The 25,175-nt window shown below is 75.3% G+C and overlaps 2 protein-coding genes across 2 annotated transcripts; one reads left to right on the forward strand and one right to left on the reverse strand.

The window, feature by feature from the left end:
- Window positions 1-656: 656 nt before the first annotated feature.
- Window positions 657-6,373, forward strand: CHTF18 (chromosome transmission fidelity factor 18; the record flags this gene model as incomplete). Its single annotated transcript, XM_084259763.1, has 21 exons — window positions 657-735; window positions 810-998; window positions 1,079-1,229; window positions 1,379-1,547; window positions 1,706-1,802; window positions 1,985-2,124; window positions 2,335-2,544; window positions 2,680-2,777; window positions 2,895-3,018; window positions 3,095-3,246; window positions 3,316-3,409; window positions 3,568-3,666; window positions 3,754-3,884; window positions 4,087-4,249; window positions 4,774-4,998; window positions 5,080-5,229; window positions 5,309-5,439; window positions 5,668-5,812; window positions 5,906-6,007; window positions 6,096-6,153; window positions 6,231-6,373. The coding sequence occupies 21 exons, from the start codon at window positions 657-659 to the stop codon at window positions 6,371-6,373; spliced, it is 2,850 nt and encodes a 949-aa protein (XP_084115889.1).
- A 7,650-nt stretch (window positions 6,374-14,023) lies between these two features.
- Window positions 14,024-19,859, reverse strand: LMF1 (lipase maturation factor 1). The gene is made up of 8 exons (XM_084259770.1): window positions 19,756-19,859; window positions 17,292-17,357; window positions 16,781-16,948; window positions 15,513-15,699; window positions 15,138-15,291; window positions 14,880-15,063; window positions 14,455-14,567; window positions 14,024-14,216 (listed from the first exon to the last, which is right to left on the reverse strand). Exons 1-8 carry the CDS (start codon window positions 19,765-19,767, stop codon window positions 14,036-14,038), a joined length of 1,065 nt encoding a protein of 354 aa, XP_084115896.1. The 5' UTR covers window positions 19,768-19,859; the 3' UTR covers window positions 14,024-14,035.
- Window positions 19,860-25,175: the final 5,316 nt, after the last annotated feature.

Genomic DNA, 25,175 nt, shown 5'->3' on the forward strand with positions numbered 1-25,175 from the left:
GCCGAGCCGGCCAATGGCGGGCGCCGAGAGCCCGGGCCCCGCCTCCGCGCCCCGCCCCGCCCCGCCCGCCCCGCCCGCCCCGCCGGGCGGCCGAGCCGGCCAATGGCGGGCGCCGGGAGCCCGGGCCCCGCCTTCGCGCCCCGCCCCGCCCCGCCCCCCCGCGCGACGGGCGGCCGAGCCGGCCAATGGCGGGCGCCGAGAGCCCGGGCCCCGCCTCTGCGTGCCGTCCCGCTCCGCCCGCCCCGTGCGACGGGCGGCCGAGCCGGCCAATGGCGAGCGCCGGGAGCCCGGGCCCCGCCTCTGCGTGCCGTCCCGCTCCGCCCGCCCGGCGCGACGAGCGGCCGAGCCGGCCAATGGCGGGCGCCGAGAGCCCGGGCCCCGCCTCCGCGCCCCGCCCCGCCCCGCCCGCCCCGCCCGCCCCGCCGGGCGGCCGAGCCGGCCAATGGCGGGCGCCGGGAGGCCGGGCCCCGCCTTCGCGCCCCGCCCCGCCCCGCCCCCCCGCGCGACGGGCGGCCGAGCCGGCCAATGGCGGGCGCCGGGAGCCCGGGCCCCGCCTCCGCGCGCCGCCACGCCCCGCCCCACGGCGGAGGACGCCGGGCCTGCCGGGCGCCCGGGGCGGGGCGGCGCGCGGCTTGAGCGCGAGGCGGGCGGGCGCCATGGCGGCGGGCGCGCGGGACGAGCACGACTTCCACAGCCAGTTCGCGGCCGAGCTCGAGGTGCTGGCCGAGCTGGAAGGTGGGCGCGCGGGCGGCCCCGGGCGGGCGCGCGGCGGGGCTCGCGCGGGCGCCGCTGACGCTTGTCCCCCGCAGGCCCGGCCGCCTCGCCCCCCGCCGGGGTCCCCGGGACCGCGGGGCGCCCGACCCGCGCGGGGCCGCTCGCCGGAGGGGACGCCGCCGCGCCCCGCGCCCTCCAGGGCGGCCTCTCCGGGGGTCGCCAGGACGCGGCCGGCAAGAGGCCACCGGCGCCCGAGGACCCGGGGGTCGGAGCGCTGCTGTCCAGTACGTGCGCGGGCGGCGGGCGGCGGGCGGCGGGCGGCGGGCGGCGGGCGGGCGGCTGTTCCTCCTCGGTGTCTCCCCAGCTCCCAGGATTAAGCGGCCCAGGCTCGAGGTCGTCAGGGAACTGAGCTTCGAGCCGGACGACATGGACGAGCCTCCCTTTCCTGACGCCTCCTCTCCGGACATCACCCCCCCGGGGAGCCCTGAGGTCCCGGCAGAGCCGTGGGGCGAGGGGTGTGTGGCCTGGGCCCTGGGCCCTGGGGGATGGAAGGGCCCGGGATGAGGCCCGGCCTGTGAGCGCCGGTGGCTGGGGTGGACCTGGCCCCGCACGGTCCTCCGCAGGGGCGCAGGAGGGAGCACGGAGCCTGCCCGTCTCTCCCCAGGGCCCCGCGAGCCGGTGCTGACCGGGGTCTCCCGAGGGCCTCGCCAGCCGCCCGCAACCCCGTCCTGAGGAGGCCGCCGGTCCTGGAGGACTACATCAACGTGACCTCCACGGACGGCGCCAGGGCCTTCCTGCTGCTGCGGGCCGACCCCGTGGGCACCGGGGTGCAGGTGGGTGCCGCGGGCTCGGTGCTGTGGCGCTCTCCTCTCAGCCCTCCCCGGGTTCCCCTTTGGGGCTCCTGCACTGTCCAGCCTGCCAGCTCTGGGACCCCGCTCGTGACTCAGGGAGGGCTGGTTATCGCCGCGGCATGATCACTGCTCTCCCCTAGACCCCGTTCCCTGCCGTGCGATGGCGTGGTTGTGGTCAGTTGGATCTGCTGGGCGTGTCCTTTGCCTCCCTGAAGGAGCAGGTGGACAGCGAGGTGGGTGTGCTGGGGTCTGGAGGCGCAACTGGGGCCCCATGCTCCTGCGATGTTCTGATCTGGCCCTACTGTCTGTCTGTGCAGCGCCGGCAGTGGCAGGTGGAGGAGCTGGAGGACCAGCCGGGCAGGTGAGCCCCTCCACCCGCACCCCTGCTCCCCACGGGCCTGGGCTGGCCCAAGGCTCAGGCCGATGCTCTCCATGCAGCCCAGAGGAGGAGCCAGAGACCCCTGGGGAGGAGCCAGCGCCAGGCCGGGACTCCCCTCAGCACTGGCTGTGGGTGGACGAGTTTGCGCCCCGTCGCTACGCCGAGCTGCTCAGTGACGACGTGAGCGTGGGGCTGTGGGGGACGTCTTGGATGCTAGGGGGAGCCCCTCACGTCCTGCCACCCGGCTCTGGGATGGGGGGGGCTGGTCTGCTTATGGAGTCACCGGTAGCCACCCCTGGAGATGTGGGGCTCCCTCTGTGCTTGCCATGCGCCGGCAGGAGGGGCGGCTTTGGGGCCCTCGGTGCTAAGGCGCGCGGCTCTGCTCCCCAGTTCACCAACCGCTGCCTTCTCAAGTGGCTGAAGCTGTGGGACCCGGTGGTGTTCGGCCGAGAGAGGCCTGCTCGGAGGCCCCGGCCCAGCTCGGAGCCTGTCCGGGCAGCCAAGGAGGCCCCGGCCGCCGGCAAGTGGAGAAGCCGAGAGCAGGTGCTGGAGGAGATTCTAGAAGCCGAGCTGGACGCGAGCCAGCGGCCCCGGCAGAAGGTGAGCCCCCGGGGCGGCTCAGAGTTGGCCTGCACAAGAGGGGTGTTTGCGCCTTCTCTCTGCGCGGCCTGGGACAGGCTGTTTCTTGGGACCAGGACAGGCTGGGGCAGCGTGTGTTCATCGCTCCGGCTGTAGGTGGCGCTGCTGTGCGGGCCCCCGGGTCTGGGCAAGACCACGCTGGCACATGTGATCGCCTGGCACGCGGGTTACTGCGTGGTGGAGGTGAACGCCAGGTGAGCAACCGCCTGGGCTGGGAGGGAACAGCGAGCCCTGGGGGCGCGGGCGGTGGGGTGGGGGCAGCCTGTGCGGTCAGGGCGCGGGCATGTACTGATGCCCATCCCCCGCTGCAGCGATGACCGCAGCCCCGAGGCCTTCCGCACCCGCATCGAGGCGGCCACGCAGATGGAGTCGGTGCTGGGCGCCGGCGGGAGGCCCAACTGCCTGCTCCTGGATGAGATCGACGGGGCCCCCACGGTGCGCGCCGGGTGGTGGCCGCGGGCGGAGCTGGCGGAGGCGGGAGGTGGCTCACAAGTCACCTGTGGTCCTGCAGGCCGCCATCAACGTTCTCCTGAGCATCCTGGACCGCAAAGGCCCGCAGGAGACAGAGCCAGGAGGCCCAGCCGCGCCCTCGGGAGGGGGACGGCGCCGCCGGGCTGAGGGGCGCCTCCTGACACGGCCCATCATCTGCATCTGCAATGACCAGTGAGTGGGGTGGGCGGGCGCGGGCCTGGGCCAGTGCGTGGGCTGGTGTGGACCCGCCTGTGCCCCCAGGTTCGCGCCATCTCTGCGGCAGCTGAAGCAGCAGGCGTTCCTGCTCCACTTCCCGCCCACCCTGCCCTCGCGGCTCGTGCAGCGGCTTCAGGAGGTGCGCCCTGCTGGCCCGGGCACGTGGGGGGGTCAGGCCACTTGGACCTCTGGACAGCAGCGGAGAGCAGGCCAGCCCACAGGGCCCCTGGGGTGGGCTGTTTGGAGGGGCGGGGGCGGGCCCGGCCTGGCGCGTCTCCCAGCCCCGCCTCCCGGCAGATCTCCCTGCGGCAGGGCATGCGGGCCGACCCGGGCGCGCTGGCCGCCCTCTGCGAGAAGGCGGACCACGACATCCGCGCCTGCATCAACACCCTGCAGGTGGGCGGGGCCTGGCCCGGGCGGGGCGGGGCGGGGCGGGGCGGGGCGGGGCGGGGCCGCCTGGCGCCCACCAGCGCCTGTGTCCAGTTCCTGCACAGGCGGGGCCAGCGGGACCTCAGCGTGCAGGCCGTGCAGGCGACACACGTGGGCCTCAAGGATCAGCGCAAGGGGCTTTTCTCGGTGTGGCAGGAGGTCTTCCAGCTGCCCCGAGCCCAGAGGTAGGCGCCCCCAGCCTGCGCCGCGCCCCAGCACTGGCCCTGCTGTCTGCCGCGCTGGCCTCTCCTGGGGCCCGGCTGACGCCGCCCTGCCGGCCCCAGCAGCCACAGAGGGCGCGAAACAGCCCGGGCCGCCCCCAGGGGAGACAGCGGGTGGGCCGGAGCCCGCAGGGGCCGGCCTCCAGCGTCGTGGGCCCCTCTGCAGGCGCCAGGATGCGGCCCCGCCCGCCCACGCGCTCCTGCTGGAGGACGGCCCCCCGGGCGTGGGGCCCCACGGCGCCCAGCCACCCCTGCCCATGGCCTCACAGCGGTTCCTCCATGTCCTGCATGTGGCCACCTCTGCGGGCGAGCATGAGAAGGTGGTCCAGGTACCCAGGAACCTTGGCCTTGCTGGACGGCGGCTGTGTGCCCACCCCTGGGAGGGGCCGAGGGGTGGGGAGGGGGCCCTTCCCGGGCTGGGGGTGCAGGGGCCCTGGCCGCTGTGTGGGAGGCGTGCGTGGGGCGGGGCTGGGCCGGGCCGCGCGGCCTGAGCCCTTCATGGCGCTGGAGGGCGGGACCACGTCGGGCCCTGCCCCAGGCCCGGCTAAATCCCATCCCGGTGAGCAGATTCGGATTAGGGATGGGGATCAGCGCAAATCCCGGGGCCCACGGCCCGCGTGGGGGGCCGACCTGATTCCAGTGGACAGATGTGCCCGGAGGAGGGGTGGGGATGGCCTCTCGGCTCCCGTTGGACCTCCGCGCGCCTGGGGTCTGTCCAGGCGGGCAGGAGTGGGGTGGCCTCTGCCCCTTCCCGAGGGCAGTGGCATCACTGGCTGCCCTGCCCAGACCAGGGGGTGGGTATAGGGGGGGGAACCACGACGACGCATGCAGAGCTCAGGGTCGCTGCCCCCAGGGCCTGTTTGACAACTTCCTGCGGCTGCGCCTGCGGGAGTCCAGCCTGGGCGCCGTGTGCGCCGCCCTGGACTGGCTGGCGTTTGACGACCTGCTGCAGCGGGCAGCCCTCCAGGCCCAGCGCTTCCAGCTGCTGCGCTACCTGCCCTTCCTGCCCGCCGCCTTCCACGTGCTCTTCGCCACCAGCCGTGTGCCGAGGCTCGCCTTCCCCAGCAGCCAGCAGGAGGTGCGCCCTCCACGCCACGTGGGAGCCCGTGGGGTCCCGTGGGGTCCTGGTTGACCCCGCTGCCCGTGTCCTCCACCCCAGGCCCAGAACCGGATGAGCAAGACACAGAACCTCATCCAGACGCTGGTGTCGGGTATGGCGCCGGCCACCCGCAGTCGGGCTGCACCCCAGGCCCTGGTGCTGGACGCCCTCTGCCTGCTGCTGGACATCCTGGCACCTAAGCTGCGCCCCGTGAGTGCCTCGCCCTGGGGGGCGCGGGGACTCACACCCAGTAGCCTCAGTGCTCACCCTGCCCCCGCGGCCTGCCCAGGTGAGCACGCAGCTGTACAGCACCCGCGAGAAGGAGCAGCTGGCCGGTCTCGTGGGCACCATGCTGGCCTACAGCCTGACCTACCGCCAGGAGCGCACAGCGGACGGCCAGTATCTCTACAGGCTGGAGCCGTGAGTCCGCAGCCGCGCCCTGAGCTCTGCCCAGCCCGGCTGGGGCGATGGGCCACGGGTTGGGACGTACCCACGGGGCCTGCGGTCCCTGCAGCTGCCTGCTGGCCATTGGCCCCTGCGTCCCGTTGCCGGGGCCCCTGCGCGCACCGGGTCAAGGGGGCTTGGGGGGGGGGACGGCGGGAGTCTCGCCCCGCTGAGCGCACCCTGGCGCCGTCTGTCCCGGGGCAGGGACGTGGAGGAGGTCTGCCGCTTCCCCGAGCTGCCCGCCCGCAAGCCCCTCACCTACCAGGCCAAGCAGCTCATCGCCCGCGAGATCGAGGTGGAGAAGATGCGGCGGGCGGAGGCCTTGGCCGGCAGTGGGCACCGGCCCCAGGTGAGCCCGCGCCGGCCGAGCAGGGCGAGAGCGGCTGCGCTCGCGGGGCTGTGCCCAGCGGCCCTCACCCCTCCCCTCCCCCCCGCCCCGCAGGTGGTCGGGGGTCCCCCGGGAGCCGAGGATCCGCCCCCCGCGCGGCGCGGCCAGGAGCAGCGGCGGGAGCGCGGCCCGCAGAGGGCGGCCCTGGAGGAGCAGGTGCGCGCGGGGCCGGGGGCGCCCCTGGGCGGGGGGGGGGGGGGGGGGGGGCCGCGGGGCCGCCCCGCCTGACCGGCTGCCCCCCCAGCCCGAGAGGGACTTCTTCGGACGCGCGGTGGTCAGGAGAGCGGCGGCGCCGGGCGCAGGTGTGTGGGGCGCCCGGGGCGCGGGGGGCGGGCCCGGGCTCTGCGACCCGCCACCGACCCGCCACCGCTGCCCGCAGGCGACGCGGCCCCCGAGCCCGAGCCCGAGGCGGCGGCGCGGCGCGTGGGCACCGCCGTGGGCAGCAGCGACGTCTGGTTCCGCTTCAAGGAGGGCGTGTCCAACGCCGTGCGGCGCGGCCTGTACATCCGGGACCTGCTGTAGCACCTGCGCGGCCCCCCCCCCCCCGCGCCCCCCGTGCCCCCCGCCCCCCCGCCCCCCGCCCCCCCCCCCGCGGCGGAGGCCAGAGACACGAGGCGGCGGCGGGCGGCGGCATCTTTATAAAGGCCGGGCGCTCACAGGATGGCGCACTTGCCCTTCTCCACCCACGGGTTGTTCTTCATGAGGTCGGGGTTCAGGAAGGGGTCCTTGGGGGTGACGTCCTCGATCCACTTGAGGAGCCTGCGGGCCGGGGGCGGGTGAGCGGGCGGGGGCCGCGGGCGGGGGCCGGGCGGGGGGCGCGGGGCCGGGCGGGGGGCGGGGGCGCGGGCGGGCGGGGGCCGGGCACTCACTCGGGGATGGACCGGGAGGACATCTCCCGCGGGAAGGCCAGCTGGTGCCGCAGGCTCTCCACCTCCTTCCTCAGGCGGGGCTCGTCCCACTCCTCGGTGGGGTCCTCCTTCTCGGCGGCGGCCAGCGTGGGGCTGCGGGGGGCGGAGCCGGGGCTGCGGGGGGGCCTGCGGGGGGCCTGCGGGGCTGGGCCCCCTGCCCCCCCCCGCCCTCTCGGGAGCCCCCAGGGCGGCGCGGGCGGCGCCGCTGCCGGCCCCAGAGCCTGCCCCTTCCCCGCGGGGCTCATTAGCCGCGGGGAAACTTTCCGCCCAGCTCCGCACCCCATGCCGGCCTCGCGGGGCCGGGCGCTTGGGCAGGCGGGGCCCGGGCCCGCGCTCCCCGCCCGGGGCTGCCCCCCCTCCGGCTGCTTTGCATGGCCGGGCGCCCCGCGGGCACCGAGCCCCGGCCCCGGGCATTTGGCTGCGATTTGCATCCCCGGCCCGCGGGCGCCTCTCCGAGAAGCCAGGGGTCCGCCCCGAGGGCCGGGGCTGCTGTCCGGGGCGAGGTTGGGGCCCTGCCCCCCCCAGGAGGCCCCACCCGCCTGGGGGTACTGAGCGCGGGGGTGTCCAGGACGGCCGGACCCGGAGAGGGGTGGGGGGGCGCCGGCGAGGGCGCGGGGGGGGGGGGCCGGGGCCGCGCAGCGACTTTCCACCGGGGCCCCCACGCTCGCGCGCCCCGCCGCTGAGCGCGCGCCCCGCCGGGCCCGGGAGCCGGTGGCAGCCGACCCCGCTACCCGCGCGGCCCGACCCCCCGGCGCGCAGAGGAGCGCGGGGTCTGGCTGGGGGACCCCGGGACCCCGCAGCTCGGGCCGCCGGCGACTCACCTTGGGCGGTGACTGCGAGGGCGCCGCGACGAGGGTCGGGGAGGCGGACGGGTCGGGGAGGCGGACGGCGACGTGTGGCGGGGCCCGGGGCCGGCGAAGTGAGGGGCCGGCGCGCGGGCGCGGGGAGTCCCGGGGGGCGCCCCGCCCGCTGCCGCCACCTGGGCCCGCCCCGGCCCCGCCCCGCGGCCTGCGAGCGCCCCGGCCCCCCGCGGCGGCTCCCGAGGGCCCGGGCGGGGTGGCGCGGAGGGGGTCCCCTGCCGGGTCGCCCACCGCGGCCGCTTGGGTGTCCAGGCCCGGGTCCCCGAACCTGGGAGGGAGGGAGGGGCCGGTGTTCTGGGGGGGCCCCTCACGCCTCCTCAGGCCCGAGCCCTGTGTGCCCGCGCCTGCCCGCCCCGGCGCTCCTCAGGGAGCTGCACCCCGAGGCCGCGGGCTGCAGCCTGCACCTGCGTCCTGGCGGGCCCTGCAGCGACAGCGGCCTGGAGGACAGCAGGCCCGGCCCCCGGCCCCCCGGGCGGGCCCCTGTGTGACTTGCCCAGGCGCCCGGAGCCCCTGCCAGAACCAGGGCTCAAGGAAACCAGGCTGTTCCGTGAGGGGTTTGCGGGCTGGGGGGGCTCCCCCTCCTGGGCGGGCATCCTTGCTGGCAGCGGGGCCCCCGACTGGCCTGGGTTGTAGGGTGCAGACGAGCCAGCTGCGGCGGCAACCCCAGGGTCAGGCAGTGCCCGCAGCCCCTGGTGTGCGTGGGGCCAGCCCCACAGGGGCCGCCTCTGCCCGGGCGCCAGCTCCGTGGCTGGGGGCCCAGGGGCCAGTGTCTGCCTGGCCTGGCGTTGGAGCTGTGGGGGGGCCGCGCTGCCGCTCCGGCCTCCTCTCTGGGCTCCAGAGTGGCCCCGGGGTGTCCTGCGGGCTGGGGTGCCCAGGGTGGCCATGTCCTCCGCATGACCGCACTCCGATGCCAGCTGCAAGTCCAGGGGGACCAGGGGCTGAAATTAGCCGCGCTAACTGGGCTGCCTCCGCCGCGCTGGCCTAGAAATGCGGTGTCCCCCCCCCCCCCGCGGATGGGGCGGCTCCATCTGTGCCAGTTCTTGGGCGCAAGGGGTGCCCGACCCTCTGGGTGGGGCTGGGGAGGAAGGGAAGGCAGGGCTGGGGGGCCAGAACACCCCAGTGGCTGGCGGGCACTTGGCGGGCAGCCCTGAGGCCTGGCACTGTCCCCTCCATGTGCAGCGGGTGGGGGGAGCCCCCGTCCCTGCTGCTGGGCCCTGCGGGGACACTTCAAGTGCTGTGGCAACTTGCCGCCTGTGGGGGGGCACGAACTGCAGGTGCCCGCTCTGGCTCAGGCCCAGCACCCTGCGGCAGGTCACTCGGCACTCGCGGCCCACGCTGGCCGGCCCAGGAGTCCGGGTGGGCACCCAGGAGCGGGGCGCTTGAGGGCAACGCTGCCTCCTGGGGCCTGTGGGGGCGCCCGTCGGGGAGGCAGGAACGGTGGGTCCCCCACGCGCTCCTGGAGCAGGCGGGCGAGTGGGTGCAGCCGCCAGGTGAGGGTGCCCGCCGGCGTCCCCACCCCCACGGGCGGCACCTGCGAGTCCGGCGAGGGGCACCGGGCGCAGAGGCGGCCACGCGGGGCGGGGCAGCCGGGCCGGCCCCTGGCACCGGGCGGCGGCTGAGGCGGTTCTCTAGAAAGCCGGGCCCACGGGCTGCAGTTGCGGGCACCCCACTGCCTGCCCCCGGCCGGCACAGCGCAGGGGCGCCCGCCCGGCTCCCCCGGCCTCCGCTCCTGGCAGGGGGCGCGCAGCGGCTGCCCGCCCTCCCGGCCTCGGGGCGTCCTGCTGCTTCCGGGCCCGGCGGCCTGGCAGGGGGCCGCGGGGAGCTCCAGCCGCGCCGCCAGCGCCCTCGCGTGCACCCGGGGAGCCCGGGGCCGCCGCGCGTGGCCGTGGGGGCAGGCGCAGGGAGCAGAGGCGCGGCGGGAAGACTCCGGCAGGTGCGGACGCGGAGCCCGAGCCCCCGCCGCGGCAGCCCTGAGTCCCGGGGCGCCTGGCGGCGCCCCTCACGCGAGCTCAGCGCGCCCCCCGCGCCCGCGTGGCCCCCGCGCCCCTTGACGGCGGCGGCCAGGGGCGGGGGTGGCAGCAGCCCCCAGGGGCGGCGCGGGAGCCGCGCCCCAACGCCCTGCGGGAAGCCGCCCGCGGCTCTGGGCACGCGCCCGCCCGCGCTGCTGCTGCTGCTGCTGCTGCTGCTGCTGCTGCTGCTGCTGCGGGCACCCGAGGCCCCAGCCGGCCGGGCGGCCCCGCAGAGCCGGAGCTCCCCAAGTCACCGCGCGAGCGGTCAGGGCCCGCCTGCCCCGGCCGAGGCGTGGGGGACGGGCGTCCGCGCGGGCGCCCCGCCGGCTCGGGGTCCAGGGACGGGCGCGGCGGGGGCGCCGGGCCGCCCCGACGGCGAGCGGGCCGCGCCATCTTGGAGCCGGGCGGCGGCGGCCGGGCGGCCATGTTGGGGCCGGGCAGCCGCTCCGGGCGCCCTGAGCTCCCCGCGGCCGCCACCCCGGCCCCCCGCCGGGCGCCCGCCGCGCATTCTGGGGCCCCGCGGGTCGGGGCTCTCGCCCCGTGGGGGCCCCGCGCTGGCCGGTCGCGGCCCGTGGGTCACCCCCTGGCGCCGGGCCGGGCGCGCTCTGTGCCCCCGGGCGCCCGCGGGCCCTGGCCGCTGTCGGGGGTGCCGGTGGCGCGCGGCCCGGCCCGGGGGGCCAGGTGTGTCCCCGGCTCCGAGGCCCGGAGCCGGCCACGTCCCGCCCACGGGGCCGCGGACACCGCCCGGGACTCAGCGACCGCCCTGGCCCCCGGGAGGCCGCAGCGAGGTGGCGCGCGCGCCGCGGGGGCCCCAGCGAGAGCAGGGCCGGCCGGGCCGGAGCGGGGCCGCGGGCGAGGACGGAGAGAGCCCGCCCCGCCCCGCGCCCCCCGGCGCCGCGAGCCCCGAGCCCCCGGCGGCAGGAGCCAGAGCCGGGGTCCCGGCGCGACGCCGTCCACGGGCACAAGGCCGGGGGACCGGGAGGACCCGGGGGCTCCCCGCGGGCGCGCTTCTGGCCTTGGCCTCCAGGCGGGGCGTCCGAGCCGGGGCGCCGGGCCGTGGGGAGAAGCTGCCCGCGCCCTCGAGCGGGGCCCGCGGGGCTGCCGGGGCCTCCGCCCCCCCGTCGCGTTTGGGGCCGAAGCTTCGGGGGGCAGCGGGCGCGGGGTCTACAGCGGCTGGAGGTGGGTGCGGGCGGGCGTCGCTGGCCCCCCAAGGGCTTCTTCAAACATTCCACGAGGACCAGGCGGAGCCCGGCGCGCGCGGCCCAGTGGACGCCGTGGGCCCCTCGAGCCGGCCCCTCCGCCCCGGGCCCCGCGCCCGCGGAGGGTCAGGCGGGAGAGGCCGGGGGACCTGGCCCGCGGGGCCGGCGCTTCCCGCGTGGAGCGAGGTTCGCGGGCCAGGCCTGGCGCGGGGGGCGGGGGGGGGGGGTGGACGTGCGCGGCCGCGAGGGGGCGCGGCGGCCGGTCCTCCTACCCGGCCCTCGCCGGGGACCCCCTCCTGCGCGGCTGCCCGCGTGGGGGGCGCAGAGCAGGCTGCGGACCCCCAGATGGCAGAGCCTCGAGGAGCCCACGCGCAGGCGCGCGCCCGCCGCCTCGGCTCCCCAGGGCGCCAGGACCCTTTGCCGGATGGTCCCGGTGGAACGTCCCGCCTGAGCCCTGCCCGCCCCACTGGCCCGCAGGCGAGGCCTGCGGCTCGAGGCCGGCCGGCTGCTGCTTCTACGGCCGTGGCTGGGCCCGCTGGGCAGCCGGGCTCCGTGTCCACCTCTGGCTGCCCGGACGTCTGGGCAGATGGCCCTGACCCGCGGGGGCGCTGGCCCTGCCAGCAGCGGGCGGCCCAGCCTGGCATCGCGGCCACACTGGCCACTTTGTCTTCCTGAGCCGGCCGACCCGGCGCAGCTGTGGTGCCCGCGACAGGTGACAGGCCAGCTGACCCGCGGTGGCACCCCGGTTTCACCTCGCCTGCTGCTGGGCAAGCTGCACCCTGGGGTCCTGCTCGCCCTGGCCGGAAGACCTGTCCATCCAGCTGGTCCTAGTGCTGGGGAGGTCCAGCCTGCATGGGTGGGGCAGGGCCTGCCCTGTGGCCCTGCCCGCGCCTGCCTGGGGAGCCCACCGGGAAGGCGGGGACAGACACCCTCCGCGGGCCCCTGCCCGGGGCTCAGGGAAGTGGGGTGTGGGGGTGCTGTGTGGCCAGGCCTGGAGCTGCCACCTCTGTCCATGCCCCTGGTGCTCGACGAGGCCCCGGAGACTGCCTCCTGCTAGGAGCCCTGGCCCAGTGAGTGGACAGGGCCTGGGGGAGCGGTGCTGCCTGCGGGGGCCAGGCTGGCAGAGGGCACTGCCCCTCCGAGCCCCCCCCGGGCTCCCTCTGCGGCTGCAGGCAGTGTGTGAGCTCTGCCAGCCCTTCCTGCCACCCAGGCGTGGCCTGGACTTCATGGGGCAGCGGAGGCCAGAGGCAGCGTGGCCCGACCGGCTGCCCAACCTGCGCCGAAGCCTCCAGAGCTGCCCTCGGCTGCAGCCCCTCACTGGGGCCCAGTGTGGCGGCCTGACTGGGGCTGGGGCTGCTGGTGGCCCCGGGGGCTGGCCTCTGGGCAAGGACTGGCCCCGCTTCTGCTTGAGCGGTCAGGCTGTCCACTCCTGAGCCGGCCCGAGCAGCTGCTCTGCACCCCGACCCTGGGGGCCGCTACCCAGGAGCGCCGCCCCCCCGCCAGCTCGGGAGGAGGGTGGCGGGTAGCGTGTGCGCCCTGGGGTCCCGGCTACCGCTGCCCCCACTGCGGGGCACATGGCCCTGGCCAGAGGTGCGGGGTGAGAGGACTCCCAGAGGCAGTGGGGAGCAGAGCAGGCGGGTCCACTGAGACACACTGCTGAGGGGCGGCGGGACACAGGAGGGGCTGCTGCACCCCTTGGGTCAGCTCCCGGCCAGGGATGCCCCTGGGCTGTGGTGGCTGGCGGGCCGGGGTGTCGTTGGGTGGGCGTCTGGCGGGCTCCCCGCTGCGGGACACGCCTGGCGGCCCCTCGTGGGCACGTGGACGGTGGCCCTCTGGGATGGCGGCCCCCGGCAGCCCCAGCCCCTGCGCGCCGGCTGTCGGGGTTCCTGCTCACCCTGAGCCGGGCCGCCAGGTCAGCGGTTTGCGCTTGTCTGAGATGCACGGGTCCGCCCAGGCCCCCGCTGGCTCCCCTGGGGTCTGAGGGGCCGGCCGCGTGTCTCCCGTCCTGGTCACCGGCGCTGGACAGGCGCCCCCAGCGGCTTCCAGAGGGCCCCTGGGGATGAGGCGCCGGAGCCCCACAGGGCACACAGGGCGCAACGCGGGGCGGGCGAGGCCAGGTGGGTGGGCACGGGGTGGAGGCGGACAAGGCTGGCGGGGAGGGGCGGGCCGGGGCGCCGCCTTGCTGTGGGGGGAGCAGGGCCCGGGCCTGGAGCTGGCCAGAGCCGGTCCCAAGGGCGTGACCCGGAGGGCGCTGGGTGCAGCCCGCGCCCACAGGCCAGAAAGCCGAGAGGTGGAGCGCGGGGCCCCTGCAGAGGCTCCCCGGTGGCCCAGGCCCGGGACCGTGAGGGCAGCGTGGACGCGCATGGGCCAGCGGGGCCCTCTGCCCCCACCCTTCCCGCAGCCCCAGCTGCGTCTGTCGGTCTCGGGGTCCCGGGAGGTGGGGGACCCCCCAGAGCTCCCGGCCGGCAATCCAGGGTGTGAGGCGGCCCAGGGTGTCCCAGGGGCCGGGCTCTGGTGCCACCCCGGGGGCGGGGGTGGCGGTGCAAGGGCTGTGTGGCCACTTCTCCTGGCCCCACCCGTCAGCAGGGCCTGGACAGGCTGTCCAGGCCGGGGCCGGAGCTCCCGCGGCGGCTGTGGGCAGACCGGCCGGCTCCGGCCTGTCCGTCTGAGGCCCGTCTGTCCGGGCAGACGTGGGTCCTGCTCGCCAGGCGGGAACACAGCCTCTCTGTTGGCGCCTGGGCCGGCGGCCCCAGGCGGTGGGGAGCCCACACAGAGGGCACTTGTGCCCCTTCGGCCTGGGGGGCAGGGTCCTCCTCACTCCCGTCAGGCCCCTCTGTGGTGTGGCCAGGGCCCCGGGGGTCGGGCCGTGGCCGTGCCCGGCCCCGGGTGTCTTTCTGGGGGGGGGCCGGGGCTGTGCGCCCGCAGGCTGGGGGCATGGCCACACAGGAGGGGCAAGGCCTTTGCCCATGTCCTGCCCCAGGCGGTGGCTCGGGGAAGAGGGCGGGGCCCGGGGCGGGGGGTGTGCGTGTGCAGGTGGCGAGTGCGTGCCGGGCGCGGGGGGTGTGCGTGTGGGCCATGGTGGGTGTGTGCGTGCCGGGCGCGGGGCGCGTGCGTGCGTGGGCCATGGTGCGCGCGGGGCGGGCGCGGGGTCTGGGCCGGGCAGGGGTTGGCGGCAGGGACCAGGCACACACGCTGCTCAGGCCCCACTTTATTGCGCGCCGGGCCCCGGGGACGGCCACCCACGCGCCGCGAAGAAGGCCTGGAGGTCGCGCAGCTGCAGCGGGGGGAAGTAGGGGCCCATCCTCTTGCGGATCCACCACTTGCCCTCCGCGGCGTGCCGGCCCCCTGGGCGGCTGAACTTGTACCTGAAGTGCTCCCCGCGGACCCACCTGCGGGAGAGGGCGCGTCACCCCAAGGCCGCCCTGCGTGGGCCTCCCAGGGTGGCGGGCAGGGCCAGTGCTCTCTGGGGACCCTGGGCCCTGCACCCTTCGGTGCCCAGCAGCCCCAGGACCCCGGCCGCCTGCAGAGGCCGGTCGGCCCGCGCGGGTGCCAAGCTGGGGGACGCTGGCCCGGAGTGGACGCCTGGGTGTGGGGGAGGCAGCGCTGAGCGGGGGCGGGGGGGCTCACCGGGGCGGTGCTCTGCCCGAGAAGGGGTTGTGGGCCAGCAGGGCCGTGGCCTGGGCGTCGTTGGCCAGCAGCTTGCCCGCCAGGTGCAGCATCCACTCGTTGTGCTCGTAGGTCTGGGGAGGGCGGCGCCTGAGCCGCCGGCCCGCGGCCTGGACACAGGGCCGGGCCCAGCGGGCTGTGCTCTCGGACCCCCGCGCCCCACGGGCCCGGCTGGGGGTGGGGTGCCGCCCCCCCACCCCGGCCGTGCTCAGGGGCCGCGTGGGCCCTGCCCGTGGGGTCACCGGAGGGCAGCCGAGGCCTGGCGGGCATGCCGGCTGGTGCGGGCAGGTGGTGGCCCCTCGCGTGGGCCCCCGGGCTTCTAGTGCCCCCAGGGCGGCCCCTTCCCGCCAGCCCCCCAACCCAGCTCCCGCCGGCGGCCAGCCCACCTGGAAGGCCGCGAGCCACATGAGCCAGTCCAGGCGGTGGTGGTAGGGGGAGGCCAGGCAGGGCCTGCGCCCGAGGGCGCCGGGCTTGCACTTGAACTCGTAGTCCTCCCACACGGCCTCGGGCGCGCTGGCGTTGGCGCTGGCCGTGCCCTGCAGCACCACCTCGGTGCGCTCCTTGCTCACGCTGCGGGGTGGGGGCAGGCGGTCAGCGCGCCCCCGACGCCCGCAGACGGGCGGGACGGAGGGCCGCGCACCTACCTCCCGAAGGCCCCGTAGGTGTTGACGAGGCGCAGCGCGTCGAAGGAGCTGTTCATCGCCTGCCGGGGGCTCAGCAGGTTGGCGACCACGGGGACGCTGAGCCAGGCCACCAGGACGCCCAGCGCCACATGCACCGCACGCCGAGCCACGCGGCCTGGTGGGGGACACGTGTGAGCGCGCCAGGCGCCCCCCTCACCCCTCCCAGAGCCCCGGGTTGGTGCGGACGCCGGGCCCCTGCTGGCCTGTCCCGAGGTCTCCGTTCCCTGGGACCTGGACACGGGGTCCCCGTGGGGACGCAGACGACCGACCGCGCCCGCCTGTCCCCGCCCGGCCCAAGGACGCGGGCTCGCGAGCGCCCGGGCGTCCACCACCCACCGTATCTCCACCGGGGCCCGGGCACTCCCCGCGCCTCCTCCTCCTGGATCTTCAGGACTCGGTCCTTGAGGCTGCCCGGTCCGGCGGGAAACAGGGCACCCAGGGCGGCGTCGTCAAAGCAGGAGAGGCTGGGCACGGCCGTCAGCCAGTTCAGGAAGCTCAGGTTGCCGCTGACCACGAGCACCGCCTGCAGGGGGGCGGGCCTGAGCCCAGCGCTGCGCCCGGGAGGGGGATCCCGGCCGCCAAAGGGGGAGCGCCCGGCCCAGGCCCGCAAAGGCCACTTGGCCCCAGGGGCGAGGCGCCCCGGGAGGGACAGGGCCCCAGCGGAGCGGCAGGAGGGCCCCGCGGCGGCAACGGCCGCCCCCCTCGGCCCTCACCGACCCGGGCACAGGGGCGCCGCTTCGGGTGCCCGGCCCGGTGGCTTTAACTTGGGCTGAAAGTCACCACAGACCCCAGAACCTTCGGCCCCAGGCCCTGGCTCACGCCAAACAGCCACACGCCCCGTGCTGGGCGCTTCACCCACGGCAGCCCGCGCCCGGTGCCGGTGGGGGCCGGCCGAGGGCGTCCTCGCGGCCACAGGGCTGCGGGGCCGGAGAAGCCCCGGGGACGACCCCCGGCAGGCCCGTGTGTGCAGCGGAGGCCCAGCCCCAGGGTCACGGGAGGGAAGGGCGCGGCCGGACCAGGGCCTCGGAGCAGAGGGCGCGTGCGGGGCGGTGTCGCTGCCCACCCCTGCCCGGGAGCTTCCCAAGGTGGTGCCCGAGGCCGGCGCTGTCTGCCCGGCCGCCCGGCCCGCTGCTGCTGTCCGGCCAGGGGAGCACCCTGGCCACGGGGAGACCCGACAGGCGCGAGCGGACTGTGCTCCCAGAGGTGCCCGTGGTGCTTTGGGGAAGCTTGCGGGGTGGAGGACCCGCCAGGGGGCCAGCCGGCTCCACAGAGACCAGAAGTTGGGGCGCTCGTGCTGCAGGCCCCCCCCCCCCCCCCCCCGGCCGTGTCGAGCGGCTGTGGGCTGGCCTGGCTCCCAGGGGCCGCATGGGAGGAAGTGGGGGCAGGGCCTTGTAAAGCCAATGGCCCGGCCTGCCCCGCAGGGGCCCCGTCCTAGGGACCGGTCAGGTGTGGCCCCTGCTCTGGCGGGAGCCCAGGACTAGGCCCCCATGCAGTGAGGGCGGGGACCAGGAGGGGCCCCTGACTCGCGCCAGCTGGCTGGCCACTGGGCGTGGAGGGCGGGGCCCTTCGGAGGCCCGGCCCCTTCCGGGCACGGCTCGGCCCACCTGGAAGAGCAGCTGCAGGGCCCCGTGCAGCGCGCACAGGCGCCGCCCCAGGAGGAGGAAGAAGGGCACCACCAGCTCCAGGAAGTGGTTGCTGAGCGTCTCGAAGCGGTGGAACCACCAAGGGGAGCGATGCAGGAAGTAGGCCGCGGGGTTGGGCACCGGCTGCGTCTGCGGGGCAGGCAACCTGAGCGGCGGCAGCAGGACCTCGGCCTCTAGGGCAGCCCCCTGGAACCCCACTCCGTCCCAGGGAGCCCCGACCCCGGCACTCCACCCGAACTCCACCCCACCCCTGGGGATCCCCATCCCCGGGAGCCCCGCCCAGGCACCCGGCGCCACAGGCAGACTCGAGCACTGGACCCACAACCGCAGGGCCAGTGCCCACCTGTCAGCCCAGCAGGACGGGCGGCTCTGCCGTCCCTGCAACCTCGCCCCCAGGGTGTCTGAAACACTGAGCTGTGGCGCACAGCAGGCCTGTGCCGGGCTCTCAGGACAGGCCTGGAAGTGGCCTCACCTCGTAGTGGAAGTCCATGCAGGTCAGGTCCCGCCAGCACTGGTCCCCCCGGATCTTGATCAGGCCCTGCCGAGACAGGCCGCAGCTGAGCCCCAGCACAGGGCTGCCGGGTTTCTGAGACTAGGGGGGGAGGCGCCCGGCTCCGCTGTGCTCGCCGCCAGCCTGGCCCTGGGGGCGGTGCCACCGCAGTGCACTCTGCTCCCCCAGTGCCCAAAACAGCCCACCGCCGCGCTCCGCGGGGCACATGGCCCCGGAGCTCAGGCCGGAGTGGCCCCTGCGCCCAGGCCCACGGGCACCCTAAGTGGGCAGTGGAGGGGCTGGTGAGCCGGCCTTCCTTAGGTCAGGGTCCACCTGCCCACCCCCGCCACCCCTCGTCGACCCGGAGGACCCGTCTCGCTAAGGCCAGCTGACCTGGCCGTGGGCCACGCCCGACACGCGCAGCCGCGACGCTGTGTTTGGGTGCGGCGGGCGCTGTGGGATGCGCAGAGCTGGCCCGCGGGGGAGGGGAGGCCCCGGGGCACAGGAGGTGCTGGCGCGGGGCAGAAGGACCGTTCAGGAGGTGGGTCATGGCCGTGCCCGGAACACGGAGCCCCAGGGTGGGCGGAGGGATGTCGGTGGGGGTGGGGGTCAGCCAAGAGGCGCCCGGGATGCGGCGTGGCTCTCTGGCCCTGATGCCGCCGGCTCCTGAGGAGATGAGTTTCGAGGGCCCCTTCTGCTCCGTGCCCTGCCCTGGGCCAGGGGAGCCACTGAGGGCCTCGCGGGAGGGGGCACTTGGAGCGGCGCCTCCTTGGCGCACGCAGATCTCCAGTGCCCGGCGGGCCGCATGGACGCGGCGTCCCCGTGCGGCCGCCCCCAGGGCCGGGCACCGGGAGTGGGCACCGGGAGCCCGCCGCGCCCCGCCCCCGCGAGAGCTCTCTGGAGATTCAAAGCAGGCAAAGAAGAAAAAAAACAAAACAATTAAAATGTCATTCAAGTTCCAAGCTGATAGGAGCCACTTAAAAATCTGAAACCTCCTTTTGGGAGCGGAGATAATTATATTCCTCCGTCTACGCGGCGTCCCTACAGCGAGATGTCACATTTTCCATGGATTTTTTTCTCCCGGAGTAAGTGTCACAGAAACAAAGGCGTCTTTGAGCCGTTTTCAGCCCAAAATTAATTCTGAGAAGCAGCAGACAGGCCAGCAGAGTGGCCGCCCGGCCTGTGGGGCGCCTCCGGCGCACGCGTCCGCACCCGCGGCTCCGGGCACTGGGGAGGGGGTTCGCGGCGGGGGCGGGGCCTACGGCTCCTTCCCGCCCGCCCGCACCCCCCCACAACGCCCCGAGCCCCTGGCACCTGCCACCCGGGGCTGCGCCCCTGCTCGGGGCACGGACTCGGCACTGCCGGGCAGCCCGGCCCCCGCCGCGCGGGACTGGGGTCCAGGGAGAGTGGGGCAGGGTCGGGTGTCGGGCTGCCCAGGGCTGCCCAGGGCGGCCGGGCTCCGGGAGGGGCGGGGAGGGCCCCGCCCAGGGTGCCGACTGCGGGGCCACCCGCCGGGCTCGCTTTCCCGGCCGCGCCAAGCCCCCGCATGCCCGTGCCAGGCCGAGGCCGGGCAGCCGGGGCAGCTGCTGCCGCGCCTGTCTCTGCCGCTGGCCCCTCCAGCCTCCCACCCAGCTCCGCCACCTTGGCGGGCGGGGAGCTGGGAGCCCTGCCTGGCCGCGGCCCCCGCACTGGCACCTCTGCTCAGCCCGCCCCCAGCAGCCAGCCAGGTGGTCGAGGGGTCACCCTGTGAGACAGCCCCCGGGCTCCTGCTTGGCACTCCGGGCAGGCTGTCCCCGCCGCCGCCCTCCTCCGTGGGGACGCGCTGGCCAGGCACCGGCAGGCCCCCTGGGCCCCAGGTCCAGACCGGGGGTTCGTCCAGCACCAGGTGGAGCACCGGGCCCCCTCCCCACGGCCGGCCTCCTGGGCCTCCTTGCTGGCCAGCGGGTAGTCCACCAGCAGCCACCACCGCCCTCACCCGGCACCAGTCTGCCCTCCGCGTCCCACCTGCCCCCCAGGAGGCTCTGAGGCATCCTGGGGCACGTCGGGGTTCTGTGCTCGCAGGGCCAGGAGGGGGCAGCCACGAGCTGCAGGGGGCATGCATGAGTCCGGCCCACTGGCGTCTGCGCCCCACCCGAAGGGTGACCCCTGCACCTGGACGCAGCCCCGCGCTGGCCCGGGCCACACCAGCCGGGCCCCAGCCCCCAGGAGCGGGGGTGGGGTCGGGGCGCCGGCCCCCAGGAGCCTGCCAGGAGGGGTGGCGCCATTAGAGTTCCAGGCCCAGGCGATGCTCGAGACATGGTGGGGCCGCTTCCGTGGGGCAGAGATGGGTGGGGGAGCAGGCCACGGCCCAGTGCTGGGGGAGAGGCCTGCAGGGCGGGGGGCTCTGGGAGGTGCAGCCCTGGGGACCGCCCGAGGGGTGGGGTGGGGCGCGGGGACTGGCACCTACCGCTCCGAGCATGATCCTGAAAATGAGCCAGCGGAAGCCCCACAGGACGATCCGGGACGTGGGGGTCCCCCGGGGCAGCCGGGACAGCGTCCAGAGTGGGCAGAGGAAGATCCCCAGGAACCCCGTCTCCAGGAGCTGGGACTCCCACCCTGGAAGGAGACACAGGGTGACGGCAGCCGCCGCCGGGGGGCAGGAGGCTGTGCGGGGCCAGGGTGGAGCTGACCCCTGCCTGGGGCAGAGGGCGCTGCCTGGCCCTGCAGGAGCCTGACCCTTCGCCCGTTCTGGGGCCGGGGACGCCCCGCAGGGCTCCGAGGAGCAGGTCCGAGGGCGGGGCGCCCAGCGCGGAGGTGGGGCGCGGCCCATGGCCTGGTCTCCTCCTGCAGGTGCTGGGGAGTTTTGGAATTTGAAATTCTCCTCATGAAACGGGGGGGCGTTCACTCACGCCTGGATTTCTGATGCCGGGTCCCAATCGCTCCTTGGGAGACGCAGGTTGGGACAGGCTGGGGAGCTCCACACAGCCTCGGGCAGGTCCAGGAGGCCCGGCAGGCCTGGGCCGCTCGCCTGCTGGGAGGCCCCGGTGCTGTCCACCGGCCGCGAAGTGGCCCCTGGCGGGCCACAGCCGGTGAGTGTGGAGCCCGCCCTAGGGGACCTAGGGGGTGGGGGGCGCTGCCCGTGAATAGCCCTCCTTCCTGGGAAGGGCATCCCGGCTCCGTGGGGGCGGCCGCGGCACCTGCTCGCAGACGCGGCCTGCGGGATTCGGCGCGTGGCCTGCGCGACGCCAGCCAGAGCAGCCGCGGGTGGGGAGGGCGGCGGGAGCACACTAGGCGCCACCCTGCGCCCTCTGACCCCGCCGGGGACCTCGAAAGCCGAGCCGCAGCAGGGCTGGCCACCAGAGCGGGACGCCATGTCCCAGGGCGCCTGTGGGCCCGCTCTGTGGACAAACCGGCGGCCTCTGGGGAGAAACAGCCGCCCAGGACGAGCGCAGACACGCCGGCCAGCCCGGCCCACCGAGCCCCACAGCTTCCTGCAGGGGTGTGGTCACCGGCCCCCCTCACTTGCCAATGCCTGTGAGTCTCTGGCTGGCCGAGGGGGCAGCCCCGAGGCCCTGGGGGCGGTGCTGGCGTCACTGGGCTAGGGCCGCCGCGGCCCCTGTGCACCCTCACCCCACGACCACAGACACGGGCGGTGCTTCCGGCCATGGGGCCACGCGGGGCGGTGCCCACAGGTCGGGCCAGCAGGCAGGGCCTGCAGAGGCAAGACGCCAGCAGCAGCGCCGGGGACAATGCGGGGAGAACACCCCAGGCCAGGGTCCGCGTCCGGGCACGGCTGCGACACTGCCCAAGCAGGAGGACCACTGGGGCGGCCCCGCATCGGGCCGTGTGGCGGAGGGCCTCCTCCCCCGGGGCCCCTTGGCCCTGTGCCCCCAGGCCAGGATTCTGGGCCACGACCTGCCTCAGGACCCGGGCCCCTCCCAGCCTGGCCGGCTCTCGCTAGAGGAGTGAGGTGGGGCCCAGGCGCCCGGAGTCCAGGGCAGTCTGCAGGGCCACCACTGGCCAGCATAAGGCTGCCTGGATGCTGGGTCGCAGGTGGACACGCAGGGCCGCCCTGGAAGCAGACGCCGTGCAGCCCCCAGGGCCCCGTTACCAGGGAGGAGCGATTAACAGCACGTGCAGGCCCTTCAAAGTGACAGCCCGTCCGCGGGGAGCAGGAAACCCATTAGTGCGCTGCTAATGGGAGGAGCGGGCCCTGCGCCCGTCACTCCTGCGGAGCCCCCGCCCTCGCCACTCGCGCGAGCATCCCCTGGCGCCCCTCACTCCTGCGGAGCCCCGCCCCCTGCCAATGGCCCCAGGCCCAGGAGGGCGCTCCAGCCTGCAGCCTCCCCGCCCGGCGGTGCCCACGCAGGGGCAGACAAGCCCCACAGGTCTGCTGCCCACACTGGTCACGGCACCAGGAGCCCCGCGGCCGCTGACCCAGGCAGGTGCCCACCACGAGGCGCAGGCGGGGCCCAGAACTTCCCTGCTGGCCACCCACCTGGCCCCACGAGCCCTGGCCAAGCCCGCCGCACCCCCCAGGGCCCCAGCGCACCCCCGAGGCAGCAAGAGCCAGAGTCCGGGACAGGGAGATGAAAGGGCCGAGTGGACGTCCCGCTCGAGCACAGCAGACCCGAGAGCAGGCGGCCGGCGAGCGCGAGGAGGGGCCAGGAGGGGCCGGGCAGCGGGCGGCGGGGGAGGGCCGTGGGGCGGAGGGCAGGGCGGGGAACACTGGCAAGCGCCCGTGTGCAGAAAGGCACCAATGAGACCCCAAAGCTTCCGGGAGGGACGCCCAGCAGGGGCCCCCGGGCCGCAGGGCCGCCCGCTGGCAGGGCACGGGGAGCAGGGCCCTGGCGTGTCCGCGGCGAGCAGGCGGCAGCACACAGGGCTCCGGGGCGCGGTCCGGGAGCTGAGTGTGCGCCTTGTGATGGCCTTGCGGGGCGCACGGCACGGCCCCTCCGCTTTGCTGGCCACTTCCACCGCCTCGGACACGGGTGCAGACAGACGAACAGCCCTCGCCCCGATGGAGGCCTGAGCGGCCGGGCCTGGCCAGGGCGGGGACCCAGCCGCTGGGCGGCAGCTCTTCCAGCGGGAGACCCAGACCTGGCTGAGCAGGCCGGCCCGGGCAGGGGGGCGGGAGCGCACCCGGGGGCGCTGGGCAGCAGAGGCGGAACGACCAGCGACAGCAGGTCCAGCGGTGGCTGTGGCAGCTGGGGGTCAGTCGCTTGCACCACGTGCGGCTCCTCCACCGCGTGGTGGGGGCTCCCGAGGCCATGCGGCCCTGGGGACGGCCGGCACAGCTCCCCGGGCCCCTGGCTGTGCTGGGCCACCTGCCACCGGGCTCGGCCCGCTCTGCTGCCCGAGGCGCGCGAGGAGGCTGGCATGGTGGGCCACACACGGCGGTGCATGCCCCCCTGGCCTCCCACTGCGGGGACAGCGGCCCTGGCCTCGCCCGGCCCACGTGGGGTGGACACCTGGTGGCAGCAGGGCAGGTGTGGACCACGGACAGACAGACAGGCCCCACTCGGGAGAAGCTGGCGGGGGGCGGGGAGTGCCCACCCCAAGGGGTGCGCAGCCCCTGGCAGAGCGGTCCACGGCACCCACGCACGCCCGGCGAGGGCCCGGCCTGCCTGCTCACCAGCCTGCGCCTGGCATTCTCGCAGCCAAACCCCGCTGGGAGCAGCCGGGCTGCAGGGCTGCCAGCAGAGGGGCGCAAGGGCCGCCCCCAGAGCGAGCACACTGGTGGGGGGGGGCCTGTGCAGCACTGGGGCCACGGGTCTCTGTGCCGCCATTCAGCGGGCAGACAAGGGCTGCTATTGTAACAGCAACAAAGCAAGGCTTCCCCGTTTGAAATTTCTGACTTAAAATATCAAAGCATTTACAAAAGAAACTGGCACACAGCTGCTCCCCGGGGTGAGGCCAACAATGCCCCCCTGTTCCTTGTGTTGGCAAAGGTCAGGCTGGCCGTGTCCTGTCGTACCCGACAAGGCAGCCCCAGAGCCAGGAGGCTCAGGACACACGCCAGATTCTGAGGTCTGACCAGCCGCGGTGGTCTGATGGGCCAGCAGCCCCGCTCTGGCCACGGGCTGCCCGTGGTGAGGATGGGCTCACCGGGCCGGCGGAGCCACGTGGGGCCACAGGATGCGGCCAGGCTGCTGCTAGCACCAGGCAGATGGACAGCACCCACTTTTAGCTGTCTTTACATCAAGACCACCAAGAAAAAGGCATAAATATGGTCTGGAAATACTGCACACCCTTGGGGAAGAGGCGGTGGAGGCGTGTCCCCGCACAAACAAGGGCCCACTGGTGGACCCTGACCACCAGTCAGCGAGGGGCAGCAGACCTGGCCAGGAGTTACTCCACACCACAATCTCAAAATCCAGAGGCCTGAGACATGCCCACTCTGGGCGGTGAAGGCGAGCTCCAGAGAAGGAGCTGACAGGTGATCTAATGCGCTCAGGTCTGTGCAAAGCAGTAGGAGGGGCCCAGCAGTCATGCTGGTGAGTCTGGAACAAATCTGAGCCAGATCACAGATGAACGCATAAAGGAAACCACAACAGAAGCAACTGCGAACTCCAGGAAAAGCAAACAGTGAAAGGCATTACTACCCGCTATCGGCTCGCTAGGCAACAAAGCTTCAGTAATGACATAAAGGCAAAACCTCGATTTAACGAAGACCACATCTGTGACAGCGGTACCGAGGTGGTGAGGGGAAGGAAGAGTCTGAGGATACAGGAGAGACGTCCCTATCATCCAAGACCGAGCCTGCAGCACCCCCAACTCCTACCCTGCAGCATGTGCGGGGCCGGGGGGCCCTGCTCCTCCTGGCAGCGGCTGCCCCAGCCCTGGGGGAGAGCCACCACCATTCTAGAAGGCTCGGCCCAGGGGCCAGCCCGGAGGCCGCACCTGAGAGGGCGGAGCCCTGCAGACCCGCCCCAAGGAAAACCCAAGAAGTGGCCTGGTGTGGTCTCTCTCCCTGGGGCGACCCGCGGCCCTGGAGTGAGTCTGGAAGGGCCCCACTTGGAGACCCCTCTATGGTCGCGGGGGACAGACCCTGGCCGAGAGGCCTCCACTGACCAGGGCATGACCAGGGCATGGACCAACAGGGCCAGTAAACCCCTGCCACCCTTTCCAAAGCGCAACCTGAGGCAGAGAAGGGTGGTCACAGGGAACCCCAGGCCAGGCGCGGGGGAGAGGCCTGCGCAGGTGACCAGCAGGGCCGACCCAAGGCCATGCAGGGTAGAGGCGGAGGCCCCGCCGCCAAGAGTGTCCACCACAAAGGCTGTGCCACCCCTGGCAGGGCCTCAGCGCAGCTCACCCTCAGGTGTCCATGCGGAGCCTGGCCCCGCGCCCTGCCTTGGCTTCCTCCCGGCCCTCGGGTCTGCGGATGGACCGGACAGACCAGACGGGAGGGCCCGTCCACATCCGCCCGGCTCCGCACCGCGCCCGCGAGCCTGAGGGCCGGCCCGGGCGTCCCTCCTCTGTGGCTCCCGCCCCAGCCGCGTGGGCCACGACGGGGCCTCTTGCTCCTCCACACAGGCCCCCCTGAACCCCAGCACCACAAGCGGCCCGCGGCGACACTGGGGAGGCCCTGCGCCCTGTCCCGGACACCGCCCAGGAAGGGCCCCCCCCATCCGTGCGTGTGGGCGAAGCACCGCAGGGCGGGCGGGGCCCGAGGAGACGGCCCCAGGCCCTGTGCCCCCTCAGAGGTGGCGCGGGCACTGCGGGTTCTGGACCCTCTCGGGAGCACCTCGGCCTCACGTCAGCACCGTCAGCACCGGCCGGGGCTCCATCAACCGCCCAGGTAGGTGCCCTGCCATGCACACACACGCGTGCAGGGCACACGGAAGCACACACGCCCACACACATGCAGGGCACACGGAAGCACAC

This window comes from Talpa europaea, assembly GCF_964194135.1.
Source record: "Talpa europaea genome assembly, contig: HAP1_SCAFFOLD_93, whole genome shotgun sequence".
Lineage (NCBI taxonomy): Eukaryota > Metazoa > Chordata > Mammalia > Eulipotyphla > Talpidae > Talpa > Talpa europaea.